We start from the raw sequence: 21,179 nt of genomic DNA on the forward strand, positions 1-21,179 counted from the left end.
ATAGCAGAGTAGAAGAACTTGGGAGAAATATGTGCTTTAGCATCTTATAAAAGGGCACCAGAAAATAATTGTCAGGATTTTCTTGTGACAGTAGGACACACCATTCCTCTGCTGGATCTAGGAGGGAAGATGTTAATTACTCACATTGATAAACTGGTAATATTAATCACAGACTCTCCTGAATTGGAAGGAAGCCACAGGAATCATCCAGCCCAGCCCCTGGCCCTGGCCAGACCCCCAACAATCCCACCCTGGGCATCCCTGGCAGCTCCTGGAGCTCTGGCAGCCTCAGGGCTGTGCCCATTCCCTGGGGAGCCTGGGCAGTGCCAGCAGCCTCTGGGGGAAGAACCTTCCCTGAGATCCAACCCAAACCTGCCCTGGCACAGCTCCAGGTATTCTCTCAGTGGTGACACAGGGATCAGCACTTGCCCTGAACTCAGAATGAGGCAAGGTACTGATGGTGGATTGGGATGGTGGTTAAAATGCAGGAGTCAGCATTTGGAAGAGGTAAGAAAGCCATGGGAAGCAGACAAACTCTATGCACAGATCTCTGGGTCAGGTAGAGCTGCAATGTGCTGTCCCAGGAGATGGGGTTTTGCCAGTGGAGCAGTGACAGACCTGGAAATGGGCTGTTTGTCAGTGTAACAAAACAATTCCATGGATCCAGGTCGATCCACGCTGGCTGATCCTGGAGCACTGGGCTCTCTGTCCAGCAAAGCCACAGAAGGTGACAAAGATCTGAGCATGGCTTGCAGAGCTGCAGATGGCTCAGTGGAACACAAGGCTGCAGCTCACGCTGGAATACTTTTATATCTCTGGTGGGAGGCTCCAGGAAAGCTAAGAGAGCCCCCAAATCCAGCAGGATGCTGTAGGAGTGTGCTTTGCATTCCCTGGCTGGTCATAGCTTTAGAGAAAATTATTTTTGGACAAGGGGCACATCCCTTCTCCAGGTGCACCTTCCTTCATGTGGCGAGACAGGAGCTGAATGGCAGGATCAGGTTTTCTTAGAAGGAGAATAAGCAGTAATTTTAGCAAATGAAGGTACTTATATAAGAATTGGGCTTATAATTTGCACCTAGCTGCATGCCTGTGACAAAAAATGAATCATATTTCCTGCCAAAATAGCTGAGACCTGTCAGATGGCAGCTCTTTGTCTGAAGAGAGTAGCAGCAGCTTCACCCATGAGCTCACTCCCCGATGAGGAGCAATTATAAATTATGCAGTTGAGAATGGGCTACAGAAAATAGCTGACATTTTCTGTCTGTCTTTAAATCCCTGCAGTCTTTCGATCAAACTCTTTCAAGAGTTGCTTTGTGAGCCTTCTGTGGAATCAAAGCTGTACTTTGAGAGATGGGGATGAGTGTTTGAATGAAATATCAGGTGTTTTCCATCTGGAGAGATGGCAGCTGCTCCACAATCCTGGAACTGTGGCTGTCCCTGGATTCCTGGACTTGTCCAAGGCCAGGTTGGATGGGGCTTGGAGCAGCCTGGGACAGTGGAAAGTGTTCCTGTCCATGGCAGGGGTGGGATGAATTGAGTTTTAAGGTCTCTTCTCATCCAGACCATTCTGGGATGGTATAAAAACAGCCCTGGAGAGCATCCTGTGCTTGCAGGACCAATTCACAGTCAGATGTGTTTGACGGATGTTTTGTGCCAAGAAAATCTGAAGTGAGAGACTTTGGAGTACTGGAGGTGCAGAGGAGCCTGTGCTGGGCCTACAGGGAAAGAGCAGGGAGAAATATTCAATATTCTGAGCTACTGTACCAGTAAAGGAACAAAGTGATACCGTGGATAATTGTATTGGGTAACTTGTGTCAGTCACAGTCACAGCAAGTGTTTTATGGAATCAGGGAATTGTTTAGGTAGGAAAAGCCCTCTATAAATGTGGAGTCTGCCAAGGCCACCGCTGCCCCATGTCCCCATATGCAACATCCACACGGTGTTTAAATCTTTCCAAGGATGGCGACTCCACCACTGCTCTGGAAGCCTGTGCCAGGCCTGGACAAACCTTTCCATGGGGAAATTCCTGCTGTGCCCACCTTGAGCTCCCCTGGCCCAGCCTGAGGCCGTTCCCTCTGCTCCTGTCCCTGTTCCCTGGAGCACAGCCCGACCCCCCGGCTGTCCCCTCCTGGCAGGAGCTGTGCAGAGCCACAAGGGCCCCCTGAGCCTCCTCTGCTCCAGGCTGAGCCCCTTCCCAGCTCCCTCAGGAATTCTCCAGCCCCTTCCCAGCTCCCTCAGGAATTCTCCAGCCCTTCCCAGCTCCTTTCCTTTCCCTGGACGCTCTCCAGCCCCTCCATGTCTCCTGTCATGAGGGGCCCGGAGCTGCCCTCAGGACTGGCGGTGCCCAGCACTGCCAGCCCAGGGCACAATCCCTGCTCCGAGCCGGCCCGGGCACCGGCACCGTCACCCCCCCGGGCAGAGCGGGGCCGTGCCCGGCTCCTCCCGCGGCGGGGCCGGCCCGGCCTGAGGGGGCGGCCCGGCCGCGTTTGGCGCCATCGCCGCCATGGAGCCCGAGCGGCTGCGGCGCCGCCTCAGCTCCGCGTTCCGCCTGCGGGGGCTCGTCCTGCGCCCGTGAGTAGCGCCGGGCCCGACCCTGCCCCGGCCCCGGCCCCGGCCCCTGCTCCGGACCCGCGGGGATCGGTCCCGGGCGGGCCTCGGGCCCGGGGAGCGCCGGTGCGCGATGGGGCCGGGGCCGCTCCGCGTCCCCCGCGGCGCCTCCTGGGGATGTGGGGCTGCCTTTCCCTGCCCTTCCTCCTTCCCCCGCATCGAGGCCTCGGGAGGCTCCTCCAAAGCCATCTTTCGCCTGTCCTGCTGCTGCGGGCCCCTTCCTTCCATCCGTCCGTCCGTCCATCGCTCTCATGACCCTGGGTGCCACCAAAAGCTGCCCATGGTCTCCCCTTGGAGCCCTCCCTGATGCTGGTGCCAGGTGTTTGCTTGAGTGTTTTTGTCTGTCCCTGACCCTGAGAACTCTGGGGTCTGAGCTCCACTTGCCAGTCTTGTGCTCAGCATTCTTTGCTGGAGGAATGGCATTTCCAAAGACAGGAATGGTGCATTTCCAATATCATAGGATGTGTTATTTAGAGATGCCAAGGTCAATGAAAAGGGATTCCTGCTTGCACTGGAAAGCGTCATGATTTAAAAGAGACTGGGTCTCCCATTGCTCTTATTTTCCCTTTCTTTCTTGTGTGTGTTAATATCAATTAAATTCTTTCTCTGTTGTGGTTGGGATGTGATTTTTTTGGACAGTGCCCTGATACTTTCATTAGAGAGGAGCACAAGTCCAGAACTCCTGACTCCACAGTTCCTTGAGCTGAGACACTTTGAAGGTCAGGCTGATCACCAAAATGCCAGTTTGGTTGGCCAGCAGATGACATTAATAAGAAAATTGTTATCTTTAATGTGAGACTCTTGTGTAAGGTTGAGGGAAGAACCTGATTTCTAATTCTTGTGTTACTGAGAGTTAAAATAACTCCAATTTCAAATATATTGCTAAGCTGGAGCAGGTCCTGTGGGGGCTGTTGAGGTGGTCCTGGGCTGGAGGCTGTGGGGGAAGCAGGAAGAGCTGGAAGCTCTGCTCTGGTGACATCCCAGCTTCAGGGCTGCACCCGGATTTGGAGTCCAGAATGGGAGATGTGGAGCTGCTGGAATGAGTCCAGAGGAATCCATGGAGCTGCTCCAAGGGATGAGACCCCTCTGCTCTGGAGCCAGGCTGGGAGAGCTGGGGCTGCTCCCCTGGAGAGGAGAAGGCTCCAGGCAGAGCTCAGAGCCCCTGGCAGGGCCTGAAGGGGCTCCAGGAGAGCTGGAAAGGGACTGGGGACAAGGGATGGAGGGACAGGAGCCAGGGAATGGCTCCCAGTGCCAGAGGGCAGGGATGGATGGGAGATTGGGAATTGGGAATTCCTGGCTGGGCTGGAATTGCCAGAGCAGCTGTGGCTGCCCTGGATCCCTGGCAGTGCCCAAGGCCAGGTTGGACACTGGGACACCCTGGGACAGTGGGAGGTGTCCCTGCCATGGCAGGGAGTTGGAATGGGATGGAATTTAAGGTCCCTTCCAGCCCAAACCATTCTGGGATTCCATCATTAGAGGGTCAGAGAGCCTGGCATGGGGAGGATGTGAAGGATTTGGGTTTATTTAGCCTCAAGAAGGGAAGATTCATGAGGAGCTAATCCCAATCTTCCTAAAAATGAGAAGTGTTCTCAAGGATGCACACTGACAGGGCAAGAAACATTTAATTCTTCACTGAAATTGTAAATAAACTTAGAAGTTGATGGAGTAGAGAAGTGCTGGAATCTCCCTCACTGGAAGTTCTCTAGGCTTGGCTCCACAGGACCCTGGACAGCAAAACCCAAGCCCTGCTTTCAGGAGAAGGTTGGACCACAAGGTCTCCAGAGTTCCCTTCCAACATGGAATTTTTTATGTGAGGCTGAGGTTCTCCACATCTCTCCCCTGATATTTCCAATCCCAATGATTTTTTTTTCTTTGACTTAAACCAACATGCTATTATGCAGAGCTAATTATTTCTGCTTTTTAACCACAAGCCATGGGGTGATGATGTGCACACCTGCCAAAATCAGCACAGTTTGTGTCAACTGCTGAACATTAATTGCTTTTTGTGCTTTCTCCTCTGGGATTAGGGATGCCCTGAAGTATCTCACTGAAGCTTTCCAGGCCACCAGTGAGGGAGAACTTGATGATATAATTGAAAATGTCATCGATGCAGTTGAAAAACAGCCTTGTAAGTAAACAGTTTCTTTTTCTTGAGCCAGTTTTTCTGGCATTCCTGATGTCATCAAGACAAAGACAGTGACTGGCAGCAGAGGCACTGGGGTGTCATTGTGATGTAAAGAGTTGATTGAGATAAATGCATTTTTTGGCCTTTTATTTTGGTTAAGCACTGAGTTTTGCAGTGTCAGCAGAAGACATTTGTGCCATATAAAGAGTTGGCAGTGCAGAATATCCTGACTTTTCCAAGAGTAGTAACATTTTTCAGTGACAGTTACTAAAAGTTTATCTGGACATCTTTGTACCTGAACCTGTCATTTTAAATATGAAAGTGGAGAGAGACTATTTACACCTGGAGTGACAGGACACAGGGAATGGCTTCCCACTGCCAGAGGGCAGGGATGGATGGGATCTTTTGAAGGAATATTTTAATGGAATATTTTGAAGGAATTCTTACCTGTGAAGGTGAGGAGGCCTTCAAACTAATTTCAGTTATCAGTTTAAATTAATGAAAACAGCAATGTGCCCATCTCCAGAACTGTGTTGGAATACTTAAGGCAGCAATCCTTGTGATAATGTTCTGGATCCAAATTAACCTCCAGAATGTGAGAGCTCAGCTCTAACACATTTGTGATATATTTGGCAGCTTTGCATAAACTATAATTGTCTTGTTCTCCATGTTTGGGGAATTTTTTCCCTAGGAATGTGTCCTTTTGGTGGCAATATTCAGGGATCCCTCTGTGTGTCATTACAGAAAACTCATTGCATGAATTATTTGTGCGTATTCCTGTGAGGAGACTCAACCATTTAATGTGAAATATTGGAGACTCACTTCCTTCCTTGCTGCAGGTTTAATCCTTGGGATTTTTCTTTCCAGTGTCATCCAACATGATTGAGCAGCCCCAGGTGGAAGCAGCTGTCCAGGAATGCAGCCGGGCCCCGGATGAGGCCATGTAGGGTGACATTAGAAATGTTCTGGGACCTTCTGGGAGCTGCTGGCATTTCCTTGTTCCTCCTGGGGACACCAGTGCCAGGCATTGTCTGCAGTCACTGCTCTGTGCTTTTGCCCTCCTGCTGCTGCCTTTGCTCCAGTGATGCCTCAGGTTTAGCTTTTCTATTTTTCAGGTTCTGTGCTGCTTTATCATATTATGGGATGGTGAGCTCTCTGCAAAGAGCAGGGAGACAACAACTCAATCCTGGCAGCCAGTGCCACATCCAGGCTTTGTTAAACACACCCAGGGATGGGGACTGCACCACCTCCCCAGGCAGCCATTCCAGAACTTTGTCACCCTTTCTGTAAAAAACTTCTTCCTGATATCCTGCCTAAATTTCCCTTGGCACAGCTTGAGACAGGGAGCCCCAGGAGAGGCTGAGGGAGCTGGGGAGGGGCTGGGGAATTCCTGAGGAGCTGGGAAGGGGCTCAGCCTGGAGCAAAGGAGGCTCAGGGGGCCCTTGTGGCTCTGCACAGCTCCTGCCAGGAGGGGACAGCCGGGGGGGTCGGGCTGTGCTCCAGGGAACAGGGACAGGAGGAGAGGGAACGGCCTCAGGCTGGGCCAGGGGAGGTTTGGATTGGAATTTGGGAACATTTCTTCAAAAGTTGCCCAGGGCAGTGGTGGAGTTGATGCCTCAGGTTTAGCTATTCTATTTTTCACATTCTGTGCTGCTTCAGTGTGTGGGTCTGGGTTCATATTATGGGATGGTGAGCTCTGTGCACAGAGCAGGGAGACAAAACAATTCCTGCTCCAGCTGGGCACCAAGGACAAATGATCAAATCTCAGCCCAGGAGCACAAACCCCGTGGGCTGGAGAGAGAAGAACAAGCAGGGTGGGAGTGCCTGGGCTAAAGCTGGGCTGGGACAATGAACTGCAAGGTGCAAATGGAGCAGAGCTGATCCCAGGGAGAGACCCCGTGCCCGGCTGTGCATTTTGGGGCCATTTTGGGTCATCTTGGGTGCAGCCCTGGCTGGGCTCTGGTGCTGCCCCAGGTGGATCCATGGAGGAGATCCTTGGAATAAATCCCTGCTTTATTCTGGGACTCCATCCAGCCTCTGCTCTAGGGCAGCCTGCACAAGGCACTACAGGTTGCTCCTTGGAGCCTTTGTTCTCATGGCTGGGCCTCCAGGGGGCCCTGAACAGAATCTGGAATTCTGGAATTCAGCTGCTGGGGTTGTGTGTTGGGTGTGCTGCAGGTGGAATATTAACCAACACTTCTGGCCATGCTTTATTTGCTTTGCTCTAGATGAAAGTTATCTCAAGTTGCTTTTGTTCCTTTCTTTTCTGAAAGCACTTTGGGAAAGTTTTCCTCTGGGGTGCCTGCTCCTGCTTTTTTATTTCATTTTTTGAAGCCCTGATTGATTTCCCTTCTGTGATAACAAAGTGTGGAGCAATTACTGGAGTTTCTGAGAACTTTGTGATCCTGATGGATGTGTTTCCTTTCGTGTTCACATCGGGATGCAAAGCATGAAAAGAGATGGTTTGCTGGGCATGTCAATTAGATCCTGTCATCTCCCAGCCTCTCAGGATGGAGAAAATTTGGGTTTAACTTTGCTCCTTGCCATTGGAATCTTTATGATGCAGATGGTGTGAGTGTGACTCTTCTTTGTGGTGCATTTTTATACTCAGTGTAGGTTCTTTCTGCTCCAGAACTGAAGAGAAATCCATATGTACAGATTCTCAGTGCAGAGTCCTGAAGGGAAAAGCTCTACAGATCACAGGGACAAGTCTTTTTCATTATTTAACTAAAAGATTCAGGAGAAAATAGACTAGAAAATAGACTAGGAAATAGACTAGAAAATAGAATATAAAATAGAAGGAGAAGTGGTGATGGTGGTGAACAAAACAATTTGTCAGTTTGATCCACCCACCTCACGGAATCACAGAATGGTTTTGGTTGGAAGGTGCCATTCAGTTAATGCTGTCACTGTTCTTATTGCAGAGAAAATGTTTTCAACATCATTGGAGCCTTTGACATTCCACGTTACATTTATAATTCCGAAAGAAAGAAGTTTCTGCCGTAAGTCTCCCATATTTTAAATTTCAAGCACTTCCCATTTTAAGAACAAAGCCTCTATTTCTATAGGATAAGTCTGGTTTAATCTTTCCCTCTTGGCTCTGTTCAGCTGAAGCCTGAGTGAGAAAAGTAATAAATGTTTAAGGCCATAAACCAAGTTTATTCCACCTAATGAATAAAAAAGACAGTAAGGCTAAGGTCATACATCACTAAAGGTAGTTTGGGGTTATTTTTTTTCTCACATTGGGCTGTTTAAATTTATTTTTTTAATAAATTTGATCTGTCTGTTGCCTGTATTTATTTCTTAGTCTGTATCTTGCAGCTCCCTGAAGCCCTGGGGGGTTTCTAAGGAGAGCTCCAAACGGTAAAAAAGAAGAATTAGGAGCAGCTGGTGAGAAACTGGAGGAGTAATGCTTTTGTTCACAACTGCTTAAAGGCATAACTGCCTTTTTTTAAAATGGATTTCTGCAGAGCTCTCTTTGGGTGGAAGGATAAATCTCAAGGTCTGTGAGTTAGAGGGGAATGAAGTGGAGGCAGAAATGCAGAAACACAGGATCCTGAGCAGGAATGTTCCTAAATCATGGTGCAGCTCTTGCAGCCTCCCAGCCCTTTCAGATCAGGAACTCATCTTGATGTGGGCAATATGCCTTTGTGACACTGTGACTGTGTTCATTCCCTGCAGCCTGTCCATGACTGACCTGCCTAGGCCGAGTTTGTTTGGGACTGCCAGGGACAAGGCGGAGCTGTTCCGGGAGCGCTACTCCATCCTCCAGCAGGTCAGGAGTCCTCAGGGAGGGATCCCACTTCTCCTTCCAAAAATACACCCTGCCCTCTGCCTCCTAAAGCCTCTGCCTTCCAGCTTGTCACAAGTAACTTCTTTTAGCAGCCTTACAGGTGCTTTCATGACACTGCTTTTAGGCTTAGTTTTATTACCCGGTGCATTTTTTAGGCTTAGTTTTATGATCTGGTGTTATTGATTATCTGTTTCTTGGAAGTAAATTCTTGTCAAAAGGACTGAATTGTTAAAAGTTGCTGGATGAAGTAGAGTAAGAACTTTCTGAAGTGTTTTGCATAGTGCTTGTAGCAAACTGGCTTTTTGGCAGTGCTCATTTATTCTTAAACTGAATCCCTTCAATTTTGGTTTGTGCAGAGGACTCACAGACATGAGCTGTTCACTCCTTCACCAGTTGATGCTCATCCTGATGATAGCAAGAACAAATTCCAGGTAAAAAAATGGAGTTCTTTCCATTTTATCCCAATAATCACAGCAGTTCTTTATGCGCGCAGCCACTCTTGGGAATCTTCTCCTAAGCCACATTCGGAAATGAGGCTCTGAGTTTGGCAGTGAGCCTGTGTCCTGGCTCATCTGTGTGTGCATGGGCAACCATGTCCTGTGGGGGGCTTTGGGGGGAAAGCAAGCAAGAGAGTTTGAGTTTGGAGGGTTTGATTGGACTCTGATTGGATTCTTTGCCTTTGACCCCAGCTAAAGACAGTAGAAACTCTCTTGGGCAGTGCAGCTAAAGTGGCAGAAGTGATTGTGCTTGGGATGATCACTCAGCTCAAGGAGGTGAGTTCCTTTTTGTTGTGGAGTCTCTGATCACTGCTCATTCAGTGCTGTAATGCATTAAAAAATGAGAAAAATATCTCACACTTACCCATTCTGAGAGACTTTTCCACAAGCATTCAGTGCCAGTGTGTGTGGAAATGTCTTTCTTTGTCTTCCCAGTGTAAAATTTTTATGTCAGCAACCAGAAGCAGTTAGGATTTTCTGACATGTCCTTTCTTGAGGGGCTGGAGCTTCCAGTGGCTGAGTTTGGACTTGCCAGTGCCCTGGACTGTGATTTTAGGGAGGGGACACCAACAATCCCAACTGCAGCAGCTCCCAGGGAAGCTGCTGAGATACATTCACTATAAATGACATTATTTTCACTTCTTGCCAGCTTAAAACATTAAACCAACCAAATTATTTCTAAATGCTGACTGCTAGAGATTCTGATTGAAGCATTTGTGTGTCTGGTGTATTTTGCTTAATTAATGAATCCTGTTTTGCAGGGGAAATTTTTCCTAGAAGACCCCACAGGAGTGGTCCAGCTGGACCTTAGTAAAGCAATATCCTTTTGCTGGGGTGGAAGAGCTGGGGGAATTTCCTGTAGACCTGCAGGGTTTGAAATTGAAGAGTAAATCAATGCTGACCATTCAGAATTCCATATGGAGAGCTGCAGCCTTTCTCCTTTGTTTGCAACTCCTTGGCTCCTGCAGCTCCTGCCTTTCCCTTGGATATTCCCTTGGTCACTTTCCCTCCCCATGGAAGCAGAGCCTGTTCCAGTTCCTGGGCTCCCTCTGGACTTACCTGCTCAGGTAGCAGGGAATTCCCAGGCTCTTCAGGCAGCCTGTGAACTTTCAGTGCTCTCCAAATCCATTACACCAGCTGGAAAGTAAATTTTGGTTCAAAAACCTACTTGGAATCTAAGAAAAATACATTCCTTAACCTTCCTGCACCAGTTCCACAATGGGTTATACACTGAATCCTCCTTTGTTCTGGCAGAAGGTAAAGCACACTGGGTTTGGGTTTTAGCTTGTAATAAATCATTCTCTTCAAGCTGTGGCTGCCAGATGTGCCTGAGCAGAGAAGTCTCATTTTGGTGACCATCAGTGAGTTTGGGACTGAGATTTTTGGCCTTCAGCTTTTGCTGTGACTCTGGAGGCAGAGAGGAGGAATTTGGGGGTTTGTGGGGGGAATGGAGCAGCTCTGGAGCAGCTTTGAGGATTGGCCCCAGCATGCTTGGAGAAGTTATGACTGGATTAGGAAGACAGCCTGGAATAACCAGAGGAATGATTTAATGATCTGAAAATACTGCTCTGTGCTGGCAAAGCCTTTTAATGAGGCTTCTCATTAGGATGATGTAAGAGCTTGCAGTTTTGGAGCCTTGTTTTAGCAAAAAAAAAAAAAAAAAAAAAAAAAGGCTATTTCTGTATGTGGAATGTTCCTCTGTGCAGATCCACGATCTCAGTCTGTTTTCTGGCCTGTTTTATGCTTGTAAGGAGAAGTTGGGAGCAGAAATGAGAGTGGGGATAAATAAATCAATAAATCACCAAGTTCCTTCTGCTCTCAGCAGGGGGGTTTGAGACAAGGAGCACCTGGATGGGGACCCTTCCAGGACAGGGCCAGCAAAATCAGGCAATCCTTGTGTGCCTGAGGGGTTTGTTCATGTGGCTGTGCAGCAAATCCACTCTAAAACAAAGCTGATTTCCTGCTCAGCCCATTTTCCACCCAGATCATTCCCTGCTCTGCTTCTGTGGAGCTGCCACAAGAGAGGGACTGATGGAGGCTGGGACTGGCAGTGCAGCACGGCTGCCAGCTCTCTGACTAATGTCTAGGACATGATGCTGTTAGAAAAACTGAAGGGTTATTTGGCTGTTTTGCTCTCCCAAACCCTCCTAGGTTGGTATGAAGATGAAGTTTTTCATGTGAACGCTTTTGGATTTCCGCCCACTGAGCCTTCTGCTACCACGAGGTACAAAAGTGACTTTTGGCAGCCTCACTCCATGTTTTCCTAGGGCTTTCTAAGTAAGATCATTGTTATTTTGTAATTTCTCTGACATTCAAGTGTGTTATTCTTCCCCCTCCCCAAATGCTTTAAAATAAATACCATTTTAAGGAAGCAGTTCTGGGCTTAGAGGCACTGTAGTGTTGGCAGAAAAACCCTTCCAAAGGCCTTTGGGTTCTGCTTATTAATGGAAATTGGGATGTAAACCCTTCTCAATGGCCAGGTAATTGTTCCATGGGATTCATAAATCCCTTGTTGCTGAGGGAATGGATCCCTGGGACAGTGGGAGGTGTCCCTGCCCATGGCAGGGGCTGGGATGGGATGAGCTTTAAAGTCCCTTTGAACCCAAACCATGCTGGGATCCTGACTGGAGCATTTTAATGGTGCAGAGCCTTCTATGGGAATATCAACTTCTTTGGAGGGCCTTCCTCATCATCAGTAAAGGCTTCTGCAAAGCTGAAGCAGCTGGAGGAGGAGAATGAGGATGCCATGTTTGTGTTTGTGTCTGATGTGTGGCTGGACCAAGCAGAAGTGCTGGAAAAGCTTCACGTGATGTTTTCAGGTAGGTGGGAATTGCTTTCACTCTCAACCTTCTCTGCATGATTTGTTTCCAGAAATTCTTAGTGCAAAGTTTGACCAGGAGCCATTTTCTGGGCTGTGATAAGAATGTTTCCCTTGCTCCTGGAAGTTCTTCCTGGCCTTAGCCTGAAGACTAATTCCTTAGTTCAGAGAGATGGGTGTTGCTATCCACTGCCAGGTGGGATATTGGGAATTCATGGCTGGGAGGGGCTGGGCTGGAATTCCCAGAGCAGCTCTGGCTGCCCCTGGATCCCTGGCAGTGCCCAAGGCCAGGCTGGACACTGGGGCTGGAGCAGCCTGGGACACTGGGAGGAGTCCCTGCCATGGCAGGGGTGGGATGGGATGGGATTTAAGGTCCCTTCCAACCCAAACCATTGCAGGATTCTGGGATCAGTGATGGACAGCACTGGATAAAACATTGATGCACAAAAAGGAGCATTTCTGAATTGCTCCTTTGTGTTGCAGCAGGTTGGGAACAGCTTGTCCCTCCTGCCTCGGGCACAGTGGAAGTGTGAGAGAGTGGCTGGTTTAAAAACAACCCAGAATTCAGGCTGGGAAGCTGCTCCTCACCAAAAGGGAGCTGGACACAAATGGGCAGAGTCATGCAGAAGTTACAGAACCAGTTCAGTGTCTGGATCAGAGCAAATCCTGTGGGCAAACTGGGCTCGACCCAGGACTGAGGTGCTGGGGGCAGAAAGGGACATTGCTCAGTGAGGTTTGTGTGCTGGGCTCACCTGGCAGAGATGCAGACCTTGCATTTGCTATTTTGAGACTTTAACAGGCAAGTAATAACCTTAATTAGAATCTAAATGAGCAGCTGTGGGGGAGAGCAAGGAAAAATATTGATGAGCCATTTCTCTGGGCTAAGCAATTCTGTTCTATTTACCAGCCCTTTGAAAAGCAGTGAAGTAAATCCAAGTGTGATTCTGTGTGTCAGGAAAATGGAGAGTAACTGGGATGTGAGATGAATTCCTGAGTAGCTGTTTCTATTTTTATTTCAGGGATGGGAATCAGGTTTCTTTTTTCCCCCCCTTAAATGGGTGAGGTTGTGAGCACTCATCAGATCCTCAAAGTGCTCAGGCAATTCCAGTTACTGTTGCTTTATAATTCCCCAAAGGGAGAATTGGATGTTGGGAGAGCCCTTAAATTGGAATGATCAGGGAGGTTAATAGCAGCCCCGTGCTGCCTGCTTGCTGCTTTCCTCTTGAAGGCAATAATACATTTAAAAATGGCATTATTTACTATAATTGCACTTAGAATAATGCTGTGACTAGGGCAGGGGTTGGATACACACAAACACTGCTGGAGCTCAGCCTGTAAATGCCAGAGGGCTCCCTCAAAGTGACATTTGTACATTGCCATCCCCTTTCTGAGCTAAAATCAGCCTGGATCAAGAAAATCAGTCAGGTGTATTAATAGCTGCAGAGCCTGGAGTGCTGTATCAGTTCTGCTTTTCCTGGGATGGGCTGAGTGCTGGAGTGGATGGATGCACTCACAGATCCTGTCTTTTCCCAGGTTATTCCTCTGCACCTCCCACCTGCTTTTTCTTCTGTGGAAATTTTTCATCTGCACCATATGGCAGGAATCAGATCCAGTCCCTGAAAGGTGAGGTCCTTGTAAACAGCCTGAACGTGCACTGAATTAAAATAATGGTGGCAAACAAGTGAAGAGAGCAGAAAATAAACCTTTTTTTGTTTATTTTAAGTGCACTGCAGCACAGGGGGATTCACCCAAGGTGTGTTGATTTCTAACCAGCTGCTGTGCCCTGTTTTTCCCTGACTCCAGGTTCTCTGAAGGCTCTGGCAGATATTATCTGTGAATATCCCAGCATCCATAAAAGGTACAGAGCAAGGGGAAATCTCTTTATTTTGTGAAGCCTTTAGTTACTTGTAGAAGCTGAGAGTTTCCCTATTTTCTCTGTCTTGTGAGGCAGCTGTGATCAGATAAAAAGCTGCTTTTGTAACAGGCCTGCAGGTTTGTTTGGGAGCAGGGTAAGTTTGATTTTATCTAAAATAAACAGCTTGGGCATGGAAACTGCTCATGAGGGAGCCAAAGTCTCTCCCTGGGACACTTTCCTGGCTCCTGCTCTCTGAATTCAGAACATCAGACCCAGTTTTTAGGATCACTTTATACAAAAGAGATTTGTTGAATATATATTTTTTTTTTTTTTTGCAGTAGTCGATTTGTGTTTGTCCCTGGTCCTGAAGATCCTGGCCCTGGTTCCATTTTACCAAGGTCAGTTTGCTTCCCTTCCTCACATCTTGGAATTTTGAGTGAAATTTGACTTAAAGATGGTAAGAGTCTTTGTTGATACCTCTGCTATTTATTTTAGACCCCCCCTGGCTGAAAATATCACTCAGGAATTCAGACAGCTGGTGCCATTTTCAGTTTTCACCACAAATCCCTGCAGGTAACCATGTAACTGCTAATTTTTTAAAATAATCTTCTTAAACTAAATTCTGTGCAAATACAATTTTCCAAGCCTATAAATTTTGGGGAAAATTGGCCTTCAATTTTCCAAATGAATAGAATTCTTCACTTGCATGATTTGTAACTAGTTTTAAATAATTAAGACATTAAAAAAATCAGTGAAGAAAGGAAGTAGTGCTAAAAAAATGATATTTAATATAAAAATCCTGCTCAAAAGCATCATAAGGGAAGGTATGATTTTCATTCAATTGTCTGTATTAGAGGGAGATCAACTTTCTAATGCATCTCCCTCATTTTCAGGTGAACCTTAATTAATTTCACTGCTGTTTTCACTCAGGGTTCAGTACTGCACCCAAGAAATCATTATTTTTCGGGAAGATTTGGTCAATAAAATGTGCAGGAACTGTGTTCGCTTCCCAAGCAGCACCATGGACATTCCCAACCATGTGAGTGACTGGAATTCACCAATTTTTGCCCAGATTTTTGATTTTATTGATCAGCAGGGCTGGATTTGGGGGGTTTGAGTAACCCAGAAGGGTTATAAGAAGGATTTATACATTTAGTATTCTTATTTTTCTTTATATTTTGACAGCAAAATAACTCAAACCATGATAGTTTGGGGTGGGATTGAGTCATTCTGTCACACTGGAGCTGCCCTTGAACACAGAACTTCAGAGCAGCACCCAGCCATCAATGTCCTGCCAGGATTCCTAAAGGCAAATGTAAATTTTCATGGAAATTACCATTTTTAAAGAGTTGATTGGTTACCCAGTGCCATTTGCAGCAGGTCACTTCCTCTAAAATTCATCTGCTTGTTTTGTCTGCTCACTTGAAATGGAAATTCTGCTTCTCAGCCCTCAGCAGAGTGCTCTGGGTGTGGTTGCACTTGATGAATCCCCAGCAGGAGCTGCTGGGATTTACTGAAATAATTGGAGGAGAACAATCCAGGTACTCCTGGCTCAGTGCAGTGATGGATGGAGTCTGCTTTTCTTTATTTCACAGGAGGTTTTGTGTTTGCTTGCCTCAGAAAGTTGTTTTTGCTCAGTGTCTCTGTGAACAGCCCATGGACACTGAGGTACCTTGGGCACATCTGCATTCCTGACTCTTCCCTGCCCTCATCCAGGGCTTTCCAGGAAGGAAATGTAGAATTGCAGCACTTTCTGCAGGTTGTTTTTGGCATACTCCACTTTTCCTCAGCCTTTTTTGCCTATTTTAATTCAGCCATCAGTGTATAAAAGCAAGGGAGAGGGAAATTTTGTCACAAAGAAAGGAAAATCATCTGGGAATCAAATTATTTCTTCAGGGAAAAGACTTTTAAAGTGTGGGTCTTGTGGTTAACTGGAAAGAAGGAATAAAATAAGGAAAATAAAACCCAAAAAAATGAGAGTTGTGGCAGTGTTGGTACTTCCTGGGCTGGAGGAACAGGTGAGTGATTCTCCTGGAGATCTGATTGTTGAGATAATTGTGACATCTTCAAATGCTGGCCTTTAAAAAGGCGTTTGTGTATTAAAACCCCCACAACTGAAGAAAGGAAAGAGCAGCTCAGTGCTGGAGGAGAGTCACTGCTTTACTCTAGAAATCATTGATAAGCAGCAGGAGTGAGACAGAAAAACCCCAAACATTTCCAGGTTCAAGAGGGTTCTTTATTAACCCCCACTGGCAGTGCAGGGCTGAGCTGAGCGTGCAGCAAATGTTCCAGAGCAAGAGTTGGTGGGGTTTCATTTGCACTTTGGAAAGAGCATTTTATCTCAGGGGATAAATGCTTCAAATGGCTCAAACCAGGTGTTTGTGCTGATGCCTCAGGTTCAGCTTTCCTGTTTTTCACACTCTGTGCTGCTTTAGTGTGTGGGTCTGGGTTCATATTATGGGATGGTGAGCTCTGTGCACAGAGCAGGGAGACAAAACAATTCCTGCTCCAGCTGGGCACCAAGGACAAATGAGCCAAATCTCAGGCCAGGAGCACAAACCCCGTGGGCTGGAGAGAGAAGAACAAGCAGGGTGGGAGTGCCTGGGCTAAAGCTGGGCTGGGACAATGAACTGCAAGGTGCAAATGGAGCAGAGCTGATCCCAGGGAGAGACCCCGTGCCCGGCCGTGCATTTTGGGGCCATTTTGGGTCATCTTGGGTGCAGCCCTGGCTGGGCTCTGGTGCTGCCCAAGGTGGATCCATGGAGGAGATCCTTGGAATCAATCCCTGCTTTATTCTGGGACTCCATCCAGCCTCTGCTCTGGGGCAGCCTGCACAAGGCATCGGTGGGGTTTTTCTTTTTTTTTTTGCAACTTATAAAGACCATTTTATCCCAGGGGATAAATCCTTAAAACCAAGTGTTTGTGAGGTTTTTTTTGTTGCAGTTTGTAGAGACCATTTTATCCCAGGGGATAAATTCTTAAAATCAAGTGTTTGTGGGTTTTTCGGTTTTTTTGTGGGTTTTTTTTGTTTGTTTTTTGTTTTTTGATTGTTGTTGCAGTTTGTAAGGACTATTTTATCCCGGGGTAAGGCTTATAACCAAGTGGTTTTTTTTTTTTTTTGGTGGGGTTTTTGTTTTTGGTAGTTTTTTGGTGGTTTTTTTTTTGTGTGTGTTTTTTTTTTTTTTTTACTTCAGTTTGTGAAGACCATTTTCTAAAGCCAAGCGAATGTTGTTTTTTTTTGTTGCAGCTTGTAAGGACCATTTTATCCCAGGTGTAATGCTTAAAATCAAATGTTTGTGGGGGTTTTTTTGTTTTTTTTTTTGGGGGGGGGAGGTTTTGGTAGTGGGTGGTTTTTTTGTTGTTTTTTTTTTTTTGGTTGAAGTTTGTGAGGATCATTTTATCCCAGGTGTAAGGCTTAGAACCAAGTGTTTGTGGGGTTTTTTGTTGCAGCTAGTAAGGACCATTTTCTCCCAGGTGTAATGCTTAAAACCAAGTGTTTATGGGTTTGTTTTTTGGTTCTTTTTTAATTTTTTTTTTAATTGCAGTTTGTGAAGACCATTTTCTCACAGTGATAAATGCTTAGAACCAACTGTTTGTGGGTTTGTTTTGTTGTTGTTGCAGTTTGTGAAGACCATTTTATCCCAGGTGTAATGCTTAAAACCAAATGTTTGTGGGATTTTTTGTTGCAGCTTGTAAGGACTGTTTTCTCCCAGGGGTAATGCTTAGAACCAAATGTTTGTGGGGTTTTGTTTTTTTTTTTTGGTGGGGTTTTTGGTAGTGGGTGGTTTTTTTTTGGTTGCACTTTGTGAAGACCATTTTATCCCAGGTGTAATGCTTAGAACCAAGTGTTTGTGGGTTTGTTTTTTGGTTATTTTTAAATTTTTTTTTTTTAATTGCAGTTTGTGAAGACCATTTTCTCACAGTGATAAATGCTTAGAACCGTTTGTGGGTTTGTTTTGTTGTTGTTGCAGTTTGTGAAGACCATTTTCTCCCAGGTGTAATGCTTAAAACCAAGTGTTTGTGGGATTTTTTGTTGCAGCTAGTAAGGACTGTTTTCTCCCGGGGTAATGCTTAAAACCTAATGTTTGTGGGGTTTTTTTTGGTTTTTTTTTTGTGCGGGGGGAGGTTTTGGTAGTGGGTGGTTTTTTTGTTGGTTTTTTTTTTTTTTGGTTGCAGTTTGTGAGGATCATTTTATCCCAGGTGTAATGCTTAGAACCAAGTGTTTGTGGGTTTGTTTGTTTTGTTGTTGTTAGAGTTTGTGAAGACCATTTTATCCCAGGTGTAATGCTTAAAACCAAGTGTTTGTGGGGTTTGGTTTTTTAAAATTTTTTTGTTTGTTTTGCTTTTTGGTTTTTTGTTGCACTTTGTGAAGACCATTTTATCCCAGATGTAATGCTTAAAACCAAGTGAATATTGTTATTTTTGTTGCAGCTTGTAAGGACTGTTTTCTCCCAGGGGTAATACTTAAAACCTAATGTTTGTGGGGTTTTTTTTGTTTTTTTTTTTTTTTTTTGGGGGGGAGGTTTTGGTAGTGGGTGGTTTTTTTGTTGGTTTTTTTTTTTTTTTGGTTGCAGTTTGTGAGGATCATTTTAGCCCAGGTGTAAGGCTTAGAACCAAGTGTGTGTGGGGTTTTTTTATTGCAGCTAGTAAGGACCATTTTATCCCAGGTGTAATGCTTAAAACCAAATGTTTGTGGGATTTTTTGTTGCAGCTTGTAAGGACTGTTTTCTCCCAGGGGTAATGCTTAGAACCAAATGTTTGTGGGTTTTTTTTTTTTTTTTTTTGGTGGGGTTTTTGGTAGTGAGTGTTTTTTTTTTTGGTTGCAGTTTGTGAAGACCATTTTATCTCAGGTGTAATGCTTAGAACCAAGTGTTCGTGGGTTTGTTTTGTTGTTGTTGCAGTTTGTGAAGACCATTTTCTCCCAGGTGTAATGCTTAAAACCAAGTGTTTGTGGGATTTTTTGTTGCAGCTTGTAAGGACTGTTTTCTCCCGGGGTAATGCTTAAAACCTAATGTTTGTGGGGTTTGGTTTTTTTAAATTTTTTGTTTGTTTTGCTTTTTGGTTTTTTGTTGCACTTTGTGAAGACCATTTTCTCCCAGGTGTAATGCTTAGAACCCCGTGTCTGTGGCTTTGTTCTGTTGCAGTTTGTGAAGACCATTTTCTCCCAGGTGTAATGCTTAGAACCAAGTGTTTGTGGGTTTGTTTGTTTTGTTGTTGTTGCAGTTTGTGAAGACCATTCTGTCCCAGGGCCACCTGAGCCCGCTGCCGCTCTACGTCAGCCCCGTGTTCTGGGCCTACGATTACTCCCTGCGCGTTTATCCCCTGCCAGACCTGCTGGTCACTGCTGACAAACACGACCCCTTCTCTGTCACCAGCAGCGACTGCCTCTGCATCAACCCCGTGAGCAGCCCCTCCCACCCTCCTCACCCCTGCCCTGCCCCTGCCCTCTCACCAACCAGGATTTTTCCCCCCTTTTCCTTCACAGGGTTCGTTTCCCAGGAGTGGATTTTGCTTCAAGGTGTTCTACCCCTCCAACAAGACAGTTGAAGACAGGTAAATTTAGGTTTTGCTCCTCTGCTGAGTTTCTGAGTATCATAAAAATAAGATAAAAAGCACAGGAAATTGGTAATATTTGGATGTTCCAGCAGCTTAACTCACACTTCACACTGGGGCAGTGTAACAAACCCAAATGCCCAGAACTAAAGCAATAAATGTAGGAATGACAAATAGCAGTGATGGAAGCACAGTTCAGAAGTGAAAGGAGATGATTGCACTGCCTGATTGTCAGTGATAGAGAACTAATTGGGGAGCAGATTTGTTTCTGGATGGTTGTTACATAAATTAATTAAATTTAGGACCAGTTTTTGCTTCATTCTGTGATAATCATCCAGCCCAGAAGCCACTTTCAGGCTCTGATTTCACATATTTTTAAATCTGCACTTGTTTATTCCACTGACTGGAGAAAAGCCAGCTGCTACACCAAAAAAGTATTAAAATGTATCAGAGGGCTTAAAATGGATGAAATTTTACCTGTTTTAAATAATGATGGGATAACCCATAAGGAAAAGCATAAATTTATCTATTCCTAGTTGGAGAAGCCTTCCCAGGGAATTAATAATGGGTCAGCCTATTTAACTTCTACTTGAATATAAAAAATATCACACCATGAAATACTTTAGGTCTTTAAATAGTTGAAAACATTATCAAATCTTTCCTAGATAAAGAAATAGAAGAGCATTATGAACTATTTTTAAAATAAACCTTTTAAATACTGTTTTCCTTTGGTATTTTCAGCAAGCTTCAAGGACTCTGAATTTCTGTGGCACTGAAAAAAAGCAGTGAACCCGTGGGAAGCCACCTGTATTTTTTTTTCCATGCCTTAGTTTTGCCATGTATTGTGGACTTTTTATAAAAAATGCCAAAGTCAAAACCGATTTGTTTTGTACACAAATAAACTTTTACAGGAAAAGACACTGGTGTCAGTTTAAATAAATTGTAAAGTCAGAGTAAAAAATAATTGGCAAAGCATAAAAAAAGGTTAAGTGGAGGAACCAGCTGGATCAAACAGGAAAGGAGCATTTAAAAAAAAAAGAATTCAAGATAAGGAGAACTTGGATAGCTGGTTATCTACAAGGAGCCTGGGAATGGGGGTGGGATTTTTCTTTGTCTGGGCAATGCCCAGGAAGGATCTGTGAGGTGTTTTAGGACAGCAGCAGCTGTTTGTAGGTGGTGTTCTGCAGACAGGCCAAGGGGTGGGAAAAGCAAGGACACAATCCTTTAGAACTCCTGGAGAAGGCTGGGAGGAGGAAATGTTGGTGGGGAAAGTGGGAAAGAGTGAAACTGAGCCCAGCAAAAGCTGCTCCAGGTGCTGGTGGGCATGGAGAGCAGCAGGGGGACACCCCAGAGTGCCCACAGAGGGGACCCCTGGCACAGGAGCTGTCACAGCCCTGCCTGCTGTGCTGGCACTGTTATTTATAACAAATACATATTTCAATACTGGCTTTTCACAAATGCTAAAAAAAAAAGGATTCTCTATGTATAATGTGAGATTAACTTTGCTGTACAGTTTTTATTTCTGCTACTAACTAAACTTAGATATAGCAGTGAAATAGCTGATCTAGTTGTGATACTTGAACTGCCTCCTTAGCTGGGATAACACCCAGTGAATGTGGGATGGGGACCCCTGCTAGGATCAACACCTGTCTGCAAAAAGCACAGACCAAAACACAGACTGAGGTGATGAGAATGGACTGAAACCACAGCCAAGAAATGTGCATGCCCTGAAAAGGTGGACCTGGTGCTAAACACTTCTTAGGACATGTAAATTAATTTGGGGGAAAATTTAAGTGTGCATAATGATGAATATGCAGTAGGCTGATGCAATAGAAAAGGTATATAGTTAAAGTAAAATAGCAAAGGGTTTCTCTGAAACAGCAGGTGTGCTCTTGGCTGAATGCCAAGCACCCAGCTGTTACCCTAACTTT

At 45.6% G+C, this 21,179-nt stretch overlaps 1 protein-coding gene and 1 long non-coding RNA gene across 4 annotated transcripts; one reads left to right on the top strand and one right to left on the bottom strand.

The window, feature by feature from the left end:
- The first annotated feature begins 2,440 nt into the window (after positions 1-2,440).
- On the top strand, positions 2,441-20,166 carry POLE2 (DNA polymerase epsilon 2, accessory subunit). 3 transcript variants are annotated; one of them, XM_059850713.1, is made up of 19 exons: positions 2,441-2,571; positions 4,635-4,735; positions 5,600-5,675; positions 7,657-7,734; positions 8,414-8,507; positions 8,882-8,956; positions 9,215-9,298; positions 9,784-9,840; positions 10,231-10,279; positions 11,174-11,246; positions 11,669-11,841; positions 13,374-13,463; positions 13,644-13,698; positions 14,034-14,093; positions 14,191-14,268; positions 14,626-14,734; positions 18,919-19,095; positions 19,181-19,248; positions 19,990-20,166. In XM_059850713.1, exons 1-19 carry the CDS (start codon positions 2,504-2,506, stop codon positions 20,006-20,008), a joined length of 1,584 nt encoding a protein of 527 aa, XP_059706696.1. In that variant the 5' UTR covers positions 2,441-2,503; the 3' UTR covers positions 20,009-20,166. The 3 variants fall into 3 exon arrangements, with proteins under 3 accessions (XP_059706696.1, XP_059706698.1, XP_059706697.1); XM_059850715.1 differs by lacking the exons at positions 18,919-19,095; positions 19,181-19,248; positions 19,990-20,166 and adding an exon at positions 16,890-16,925; XM_059850714.1 differs by lacking the exons at positions 2,441-2,571; positions 4,635-4,735; positions 5,600-5,675 and adding an exon at positions 6,684-7,303.
- Positions 16,685-18,919, bottom strand: LOC132329511 (uncharacterized). Its single transcript, XR_009487074.1, has 2 exons — positions 18,771-18,919; positions 16,685-18,126 (listed from the first exon to the last, which is right to left on the bottom strand). It is a non-coding gene; the product is annotated as an uncharacterized LOC132329511 (long non-coding RNA).
- Positions 20,167-21,179: the final 1,013 nt, after the last annotated feature.

This window comes from Haemorhous mexicanus, chromosome 6 (genome assembly GCF_027477595.1).
Source record: "Haemorhous mexicanus isolate bHaeMex1 chromosome 6, bHaeMex1.pri, whole genome shotgun sequence".
Taxonomy (NCBI): domain Eukaryota; kingdom Metazoa; phylum Chordata; class Aves; order Passeriformes; family Fringillidae; genus Haemorhous; species Haemorhous mexicanus.